At 35.9% G+C, this 10,482-nt stretch overlaps 1 protein-coding gene across 1 annotated transcript; it reads right to left on the bottom strand.

Annotated features, from left to right (window-relative positions):
• Nucleotides 1-270: 270 nt before the first annotated feature.
• On the bottom strand, nucleotides 271-8,090 carry LOC107763951 (uncharacterized). Its single transcript, XM_016582462.2, has 13 exons — nucleotides 7,787-8,090; nucleotides 6,887-6,925; nucleotides 6,634-6,782; nucleotides 6,412-6,487; nucleotides 4,845-5,139; nucleotides 4,658-4,767; nucleotides 4,500-4,547; nucleotides 4,201-4,410; nucleotides 3,837-3,938; nucleotides 3,538-3,668; nucleotides 3,199-3,337; nucleotides 701-874; nucleotides 271-627 (listed from the first exon to the last, which is right to left on the bottom strand). The coding sequence occupies exons 1-13, from the start codon at nucleotides 7,981-7,983 to the stop codon at nucleotides 603-605; spliced, it is 1,695 nt and encodes a 564-aa protein (XP_016437948.1). The 5' UTR covers nucleotides 7,984-8,090; the 3' UTR covers nucleotides 271-602.
• Between the last annotated feature and the right edge of the window lie 2,392 nt (nucleotides 8,091-10,482).

Genomic DNA, 10,482 nt, shown 5'->3' with positions numbered 1-10,482 from the left:
GGTGGTCGCCTTTAAATTATTCCAATCTACTATAGAAAGGTCTATCTAGATGACTAGCTAAATGGAGATAACTATAAAGTTTGGGAGCCAAATAAAAGTTTTATGAGAATAAAAGATTAAAGTAATACAAATGGGCATTCCCTTCATTTCATTTAATGGGTAATTGGGATACTTTGCTTTTGATCGGATTGGAATAAAGTTAAGTTTTCAAATCAAAGTAAAATGTATAGTTTTATATACATACGCAAATTTGGAATTTAAACTTCATGGTTTAGAATGCCATAGAACCCACTTAACCAATTGAGTTACTTTTTCCGAAATTTAGTATTTGTACATATTTAGAAGATTTCTTAACACACGTACAAAATGTTGTACTTTTGTCTTCAAAGAAGCTGAAACCATTTACTTTCACACAAGTACCCTCTAAAAGTTCAGAAGAAACCAAAGAAATAAACACAACACGGGAATATAAGTTTCCACCATCAGCCAAATTCAGCTTCGGCATAAGGTTACCAGTCTAATATATCAGTAATCTATATCGCGCACAGCCGACTATCGATCAGCTAGCGCACGTTTATGCATCCAGTCATATACCTGAAGTATCAGTGTCTAGTTCGCCTTCTAATCCTGCAATATTAGCACATGTAATAAGTTACCTAGTATATCAAAACGAAGTGGCCATACACGCAATAAACCTTACCGAGGTGAACGAGACCGGGAAATGGAACGAGAAACCGAGTGTGAACTAGAGTAAGAACGCGACGGTGAATGTGAGCGTGAATGAGAGCGAGTCCGCGACCGAGAGCGAGACCTTGAACGTGAATGATATCTGCGAGCACTCCTTTCGCGGATAGGACTCCGGCTAAGTCGGTGCCTATAATAATTTCAAACATTAACAGTGAAAGATAATAATTTGCAGAGTAAAATCGTGAGAAAGTTAACCAAGTTTTTTAAATTAAAAAAATGGATGACACTGCTAAATATTTGTTCAGTTTGGATGCCTGAAAAAGAAAAAGACTAACATATAACAGATAATGGTTTTCGAGGGGAAGCACAAGAGCACCTTTTGCTTAATAGGTGTACGAATCGCATGATTACAACGGAATTGTGGAATTTTCTTCTAATAATGTTGGTTAGTTGGTAATACCCAATTTTTCAAGAAGCTTCCTGAATGCTGGAAACTGAGGTATAAGAGACTACGAGATATCCTCCAACCGGTAATATGGCTTGTTTCAAAAGAGGAACCAAAGGCTTTCACGGATTGAAGAGAACTTTTCTGACTGAATGGGAAGGTTAAACAGGTTAAATAACTGAACCGATCTACCTGACAAACCCATATTTTTGCTTGGACCAAAGTGGGTTAGTTCAAAATAGATTAGCGACGGGTCCTGACTTAACTCGCCGAACTCGAGTTATAATTAGGGCACTACATCCATGCCCATCTATCAACAAAAACTACAGAACAATGTAACAAACAAACACACAACAATCACACGACCGCATACTTTGATCTGCAAGAACATCTAACACTCACCACGCCATTTATAGTTTCTACCACTAATGCCCAAGCGTCCAAGGTTGAATAAATTCTCTAGAATTTCTTCAATGAATCACATTTTTTTCTTGTTGTAGCTTTTTTCGACAAGTTATGCGCTTGTTTTCTGTTTAACAAAGACAAACTCTTTTCTCCCACTTCCTTGACAATTCCTCTTTCCCAGTTTACATGACATTATAGTTTTTTGGGGAGAAATACTTTTTATTCTTTCACTAAGAATTATTTTTCCAACATTTTATATACTTTTGATTATAAAAATTTCATTCCCTTTTATGTAGTTCTTGAATCAGTAAATTCTATTCCAAATGAATAAGGAATTGATGGCCATTTCACACCAAAAGCTAGCTATTTTAATCCTTGTACTCTGAACCAACAATTCCCTTTTCAATTAAGGGAGTATCAAAAATGTATATCTCATTTGGATCGCAAGAGATACATGAAAATGCAGAATATTACACAAAAGTCCCCTTTTTGCTAAGCAACTAAGTAATAAACTGGATTTAAAACTCTCAATAAATTGTTAAGGTGAGCCACAAGTTCATCAGGAGATCTCCAAAAAATAAAACAAGTGATTGATCAGTGATTAGATAGTTAAATCTTCCTCTTTAACTATAAGAATTCCTAATCTTCAGCAGTCTAAAAGGACCAAGTTTCTCTACATTTAATTTTCTCTTGCCTTAGTTATGAGCTTTAATGTGACTTCTACGTCAGACAACAACAAATGCATTTTAAAAAACCCACTAACACACAAATTCAAGCAAAGAAAATCCCAACTCCCTTTTCAACCCTAAAAGAAAAGAAAAAAGAAATAATCACCCCCACATCCTTGACATCACAAAATCAAGGGCCAGTTTTTCAATTGCATTACTCCTAGTCCAATTAGCGAGCTCCATTTAAAGCTTAATGTACCCAAAAGATAAAGAAAAACACAACCCTCATTTTACAAAATCCATCAAGAACAAACTTGAGGTGGTATTTGTTTGGGATTTCCTTTTTTGTTGAGAAGGTTAGGGCTCTCAAATCTCTGATATTGAAGGCAAAGGAGCAGCCTTGGGCTCGGACTCTTTGAATTTCCATGAATTAAGGCAACAATAGACAAATTTTCAATATGGTTTCACCTAAAGCTAAAATGAATACGGATGAAGACGAGGGCTGAAGAGAGCTGTGCGTACGCGCTTGCTGAAAACACAAATAAGAGAACCAATAACTGAAAGAAGCTTTGCTTTGACCATTAGATTACCTTGTTTCAACCCACGTTACCAATTACTTGAAAGGTCAGTGTGGGCACAACCCATTTTGATTCATATAGCGTTTAGACACTTCCTCAAACCAATGACTCTACAAGGTTGGCAGGTTTCAAAATTATACAAAAGTTTACTATGTGAATAGGCGAATTGACTTTGTAGACAGGAATTATGGCCTCTAGCTCCACCAGCATGCATCTCGTAGACAGGCATCGCTCAATTTCTAATCAACAAATTCACAAATCCTTTTAAATAAAGAAACAACTAGATCAAGTAAAAAAGGTAAAGGTACTTTAAGGAACACTATATCATCAACTTATGCAAGACAATACTCACTTTTGAAAAATTCAACAATCTACACATCAAGTACAGTATAACAAGTAGGATCAGTATTAGTACCTTCGAGGGGAACGACTGTAACTTCTGCTACGGCTTCGGCGACGATACCGACTTACTCGGCTAGTTTCTGCAAGCTTTTCAAGCCTCTGTTTCTCTTGTTCTCTTTTCTTGGCCATCTCAACAGCTGTATCTTTCTTGACTGAAAAAGACATCATTTAGGCAAAATGAACAATGCATTGCATGCAACAATATGACCCACTTAATCATACAAAAAGAAGAAGAGTTTTCATTTTAAAAAATGAACAGAGAGGAGATCCTCATTCTGGTTATATCGCAGAATGCAGCACATTATAGAAGACAAAAGGTTTACTCCTGAGATGCACATGAAGTAATATATACTTTGTTTGTTCAATTGTTTGCTCATTATCCGCTTAAGTCGCTCCTGAGGTGTTTCCTTCTTTTCACCCTGCTGTTTAGAGAGGCTTGAACTGCTAGTTGTCTTGTTTAACTTTGATAATGCTGAGGATGCACTGCCAAGACCCCAAAAAGAGGAAAATTAATTACTAGCTTTTGTTTTTTAAGGAGAGAACAAATTGAGAATTTGATAGCCCGAATCTACAAAAAGCACAAAAACATGCAGGGTCCGGAAGGACAAACAGACAAATAAACATAAAACCGTAAGAGTGTAGAAGACACACCTTGCTGGTATTTTCAATATTTGGGTACTCTTATCTTTCTCAACAGATACCCCAGATGCAGGATCTACATGAAGGGCCTCAAGAATACGACCAGCTGATGGCCTGCAGAAGAGGTGAGATATTAAACAAGAACTGTTTTATGTTAAGAAGGAAATCTGGACAGCGTCAAGTAAGTTCAATTCGGGGAAAATGAGCTTCAGATCGGAAGCTTGCTCCCTCTTCCCCTTGACATTATCTCACAGGTGTAAATGTGAAATATTCTAAACCACATTAAGTTCCTCAGCTAACAAATGGATGATAAGCTGCAGCAGAGAAAAGACTGTCCAATCTAGCTTTGCAAGAATTAAAGGTCAAGTGCTCCGACCGGTTTAATGGATCAGTTCGAGTCGGAGGAGACGGTGGTGGAGAATATCCTCCAAATTTAGGCTCATTCTCATCGTCTGCGCCACCAAATTCAGTGATATACTCTATCTTCGGAGCTCTCTCCTTGCCTTGGTAAATATCATCAGATTTTCCTCCACGTTCATAGCGTCTTGAATGAGGAGGCGAGTATGAGAGAGACCTTGACCTCGATCTGTGCAGATGGAAAAAAAGATTAAACCAGCATTACACAGACTACTATCAATTTGAAAATGCATAAATAAAATAACAAAGATAACAAACCTTCTGGAACGTGAATAAGCTTCGTATGTCGGACTCCGTCGAGACTCGCTTCATAAAGGAGAGAAAAGAGAGCGAGTGAGAGAACAATCCGTACAACTGGGATTTTAACCTGCACTTAAGTTTTAAGTATACAAAAGTGTAAGATTGAACTAGAGTACCGATAGGGATCATGATGGAGAACTCTGTTCCCGGTAATGCGGGCTGCTTCTCTTTCCCTCTCCCTTTCTAACTGAGAAGCCTTCCTTCTCTCTTTGCGACTCAGCTTCCTCTGCAAAGGCATGATTAGTATGACAGTATACATACAATTCAGCAACAGTTAAAAGTCCCATATTTTAGCAGACTTACTATTGCAGGATCTCCCTTGATTACTTCTCTTTGCCTCCTTTCTTCCTCCTTTGCCTTTTTGTCCATGTAGACAAGCCATCCATACCTTTTCACTCCATAATCTTTGGCAATTGACTCCATCACTTGGTCGTTGCTATCATCACTGTTAAAATCTTCTTCCTCATCATCATCCTCATCATCATCACCATCTTCTTCGCCATCTGAAAAGTGAGGCTCGTCTTTCCCCTCTCCGTCATATGAGAAACCCACTTGGGAATACGACCCCTTGCTTGCTGAAGGCAGAGAAAGTTGAGGTCTGCAATACCGAGAATATTAGAAAATAAAAACTGCCTTGCAAGTTAGACTAGTTAATGTAACATCCCATTTGAAAAGTGTAGTATCACAGAACACCAAGTAAACCCACAAAGAAATAACATGTTTTCATTAATCGCAACACTCACTTGCAGCTGAAGCAAATCAAGATACTAAAGATAACTAGTACAATATCTCTAGCGTTAACATTTCATTAAGCATCAAAATGTAAATACCCATCTACAGAAGTATATTTTTTGCCTTCACATCACATAGCTGATAAAAAAAGTGAAAAGAATAAAATCGTTGACAGTTTCGAGAGATAAAGTGCTTATGCTTTCCTGAGCTGAGGGTCTACTGGAAACAACCTCTCTATCCTCACAAGGCAAGGGTAAGGTCTACGTACACACTACCCTCCCCAGACCCCACATCGTGGGATAATACTGGGTATGTTGTTGTAGTTTCGAGAGATAAAAACCACAAATTACAATAAACAGAAAAAATACACAAAAATTATGAATATAACACATTTAGGCTGCAGTATATAAAAACCACACACAAATGTTCTCTTTACTTATGACATAGAGTGATTTTCTTTACTAGGAATATTAATAATGGACAAGGCAAGAGGAGTCAGTTCTTCAATCTTTTTGACAAGCTAAATAATTTTATTAATTATGGAGAGACCTCGTATACAAGCATAAAAGAAACTCAATCATCTATACATATAAGAACCTCATCGGTGCACCGAAACAAGACACAAGAGGCTACTTTTCAATTTTACAAAATCATTGTCAACCCCTTCAAACGCTCTCCAATTTCTCTCTTTCCATATTACCCACATGAAGGCTAATGGAGCGACATCCCATGCCCTTGGTGTTCTTTTCCACCTTCTGACGGCCCACCTATGCAATACTTCCTTCAAAGAGAGCTTTAATATTTTATCAGTAAAGAGTGATTATCAAATAATTAAATATTCCTAGTTACTACATTGTCGACAAAAATAGTAAGCAAGTAAAAACTCAACAACATTCAGATCGCTTCACAAAATCTGTAATGTAATGATCAACAAGGCATGTAAGTTTGCAACAAATAATTAAACCCAAACAGATTTCACTTTGGGACAATATCATGAAGAATATCTTTCATTTTAGAAATCTACTTATATTGTCTTACTTGTCTTTTCTTTTAATCTTCGCGGAGTAAGGAGAGATGATAAATGGGCAACTAAAAGGAAAAGAACCAGAAGAGATTAGTAAGGACAGAAAATAGGAACCTGTCAGAGCCAAGGGGAGCAGTGGTCTTAGCCTCCATCTCCTGATTAACATGTTGCAGACCTTCTTCGTCCTTAACTGTAAAAGCATAGTGTTAACTCGGATGGTGGAATGGTCTCCTCAAAAAATATACACAATTATTTCTAAATACCTAATGTGAAAGAAATATCCTATAATGAATGGTAAAATGAAAAGGATAGTCAAAAAAATAAAAAAGTACCGACATCCTCTACGCCGATGCTTAATTAAATCCCGATAACGCTGAAAACTAACAAACTCTTCTAGTTCTTCCTCTTCCTCTGTTCTTTCTGGGGCCCGACGATGTCGGGAACTAGAATCTCGTATAAAATCAAGAAGAGCACGACCATCAAATCTGTAAGATGATAGTCAAAACGTCAACTATATGACGAGGCAAATTTCCTACCACATTCAGTTATCATCCTAAGAGTTGCGAAACAAAATTTTTAAAAAAATGACCTGTCAATCAGAATGTCCTGTTTCCCATTCCAAGGTATCCTGATATATAAATAAAGAAATCAGCTCATGTCTCTAAGCACTTAAATAAACATGAAATTGTACAAGCATGTAAATGCTTCTAATACTATTTGAGGGCAAAAAGAGAATAATAACCAATCACCACGTAAATATTGACTAGTTTAAAATGTTCTGATGACTTTGGATCAGTAAACACTGAACCTTAGAGTTCATAATACTAAAATACCTCAGCACAACAACAATACTTTTCAGATGATTTATTCCATGGGGAGACAAAGGAAACCTATAGAAATACAGATATCAAAGGATGTGAGCTTGAAAATAAGATGGTGGTAGCATGAGTCACCTACTTATATTATACTATTACTTTTTCAATAGGCCTGTACATTTCAGTTCATGGAAACTATGAAACTAAAATGGTAGCTCCAATAAATCATTACACGTGCAACAAAAGTAAGAAATGCAGTCCAGAATCTAATAATAATGTATCCACAAATATACCAAATGAATCCTTAAAATATCCAAAATGTAGTTTAGAACCAACATGATAAACAACAAACCAGTACAAAGACGTAACCATGCCAGTACCATAAAATTTTCAAATAGCTAGCAGGAAGCACCACGAAGGACGTGACATGGTACACCCGTAAGGGAGGAGCAATGTTCCATTTAAGAAAGCTCAAATTGGCCAAAAAATTGTCTCTTTTCCATACATTAATTGGATAACCAATACCTCCCGTGTTTTCTACTCCTTGCATTCCAATTTGTAAGACACTTTCCGTTCTGAACCATTCGTATTTTAGAAACAAATTTCACTATCCAATAATAAACTAAATCAACACCTTAACATATAGATAAATTAGAGGGATAAAGAAATCATACAGGCCCTGCTGATCCTCAGTGGCTTGATAAAGGGCGTCGTCGCGGTAGATACGACATCGAGAGCCAATGGCTTGAATGGATTGCTGAGGGTCGCCACGGCGTTTAGCGAGAAAGATGGCACGTCTCTGAGCTCTCTTACGAGCTGCGTCCATCATATCATGCACTTTCTTCTCCGATCTCCTTGCTTCGTGCCACATCTTTCTTCTTCTTCGTCACAATTTGCAGGTGAAGAATCGGAATTGGAAACCCTAACACATCCTTCCCGACTTTGTTTTCCCTGCGACTAGCAATGCTATCATCATTTTTAGGAACCAGTAACCCGAACTTAATATGGACCAATCATGTGACAGTCACGTGCCTCTCTTTTTTCTTTTCTTTTCTTTTTCGGACAGGAATTTAGTAGGCGGTTTGTTTGGACATAAAAATTACTACATAAATTTTGAAAAGGAGTTAAGTTGTAAAATAATATTTGGAATTTAAAATTCTGTTTGAATATATATTTTACTTGAAAAAATATTATAGTTTTGTGAGTGGAAAAATAAAAAATTTTAAAAAAGTGATCTTTGGAAAACTCATTTTCGAAATTATTTCAAAAACTTATAAAATTTCATGGATAAATACGTTTTTGAAAAAGAAAATTAGAAGAATAAAAATATTTATGGAGAAGCGAATACCAAAATAAACTTTGTTTTAAGGAATTGAAAATTTTCAATTAACCACTTTGGCTTTATACATGCTTGATTTATTTATATTTTGCAAGATTTACATCGAGAAAATATTCAAAAATCTAGTGATCATATACCTAAAGAAGTTCCTCTCTATGTAAATACCAACTACTAATTAGCATAAACATTAGGAAGATTACGTAATCATTTTTCAATACTATATTCTTTATTATCATACTAGGTGGCTCGTGACCGTGCTTTGCACGGACGTATGAGTGAGATCCTTTACAAAAGAAATCTGATATCGAGAAAGATAATTTCATATTTTACAGGGAAAAGGAACCATCAAAATGATTAATATTAACATAATGCGCCTCATACTATGTACCTTCATTTGCAAAACGAAGTCGTACAATTAAATTCTTGGGCTTGTTTCGAATGAGAAAGACAAATAATTAGATTAATCGTGTTCATGTTGGTAGCCCCAACTAACACAAAAGTTGATGCTGCAATTGAGATAACACATACTTTCACCTTTGTATCCACTAAAGAAAAGAAAAAGAATAAGAATCAAAAGATAACATACCAAGCTAAATCTAGGATAATCAATGCAAAGTAAAGCACGACAAGCCTTCTGTTATTGCATTTCAAAAGGACAACAAAATAATAATCAAGAGAACTATGATTCTATCAAATATGATATAAACTTGTCTCTCGCGGCATTGCATCATCAAGCTTTCGTCCATTGCGGGTGGCGGATATACAGATATAAAAGGAAAATTTTTGAAGTGCCTAAGCTCCATTAAGAAATTGATGTGTGTTAATTATATTATTTTGTGTGCAGATGAGAACTATTAATATGATGGATATTAATTGAATATAATAACAAGTGTACAAGGTGTGTTTGAAGTGATATAGGGCCCAAAAAGAGCCCTTGGGACAAGTCAAGTTGGAAATTTCATGATAGACTAAATTAAAGTTCTAAATGAGTACGCACAAGACCTAACTGTGGATGATCATATCTAGAGATATGTATAAGGATTTATGTGGTAATTTTAAACGAGAATATCTACATATATATAAGGAGTTATGTGATGGAAAATCTATCAAATGAAATATCTTCGAGTCTAGTTTCTAACGCTTCAAACCGTTTGTCATTTGGATATTCCTACAAGAAGTTATGATCAAATTACCAAAGGCTGGCAGTGAAGTACTACCATAGCGTCTGGGTCCGCGTTCGGGCTTCGAAGAGGAATGAACTGGGGATGCGAAGCATCCGGGTTCTTGAGGTCAAGAGGCAATTTTAAGCTCAAATCAAGTCCAATCAACTAAGGTAAGTTGTTAATGATATTTTGGGTTAATTGTTACTCAATATACATGAGTTCTAATATCATTCTTGCATTCAAAATACTAGATTTCATCATCAAATCCTCAAGAACACAAAAATCACTAAAGTTGTGATTTTTCAAGATTGATCTACTAGAGGTAATTTTAATACTTCAAACTCATTTATTATGAGTAGTTAGAAGTATTTGTTACAAGTTTCAATTGTTGAAATATTGGTTTATAAAACTCTAGTTCATGGCATGAATAGTACTTTTGAGAAAATGAGAGAGAAAACGAGTAGTAATCTTGGCGATGAAATTGATGAATACAATGAACTTATGAAATTATTTGTTAGCAAAAGTTGGAAGTGATCAACTAAGTAATCACTCCAATTGTATATTTTACAAGTGTTGATTATGGAAGACGATGAATAGTAACTTGGTGGCTTTGGACAATTGATGGAGTATTATTAATGACTTCGAATGGGTATTAAAATATAAGAATGAAGTTGAATGGGCTAGCATGTGAATCTATTCGGCGATTTGAGTTGTTGGAGGCTTGTGGTCAACTTATGAGCCATAAATAAATATTGGTCAATATTTAGATCATATTTTGATGTAATTAGGATATCTAATTGTAGATATCGACTTGTTGGTGATGTTTGAGCATTTTAATCAACATTGGAACGATGGAAGAGGATTGAAG

The sequence above is a fragment of the Nicotiana tabacum genome, chromosome 17 (assembly GCF_000715075.1).
Source record: "Nicotiana tabacum cultivar K326 chromosome 17, ASM71507v2, whole genome shotgun sequence".
In the NCBI taxonomy this organism is placed as follows: domain Eukaryota; kingdom Viridiplantae; phylum Streptophyta; class Magnoliopsida; order Solanales; family Solanaceae; genus Nicotiana; species Nicotiana tabacum.
This window is presented reverse-complemented; position numbering and strand designations above follow the sequence as displayed.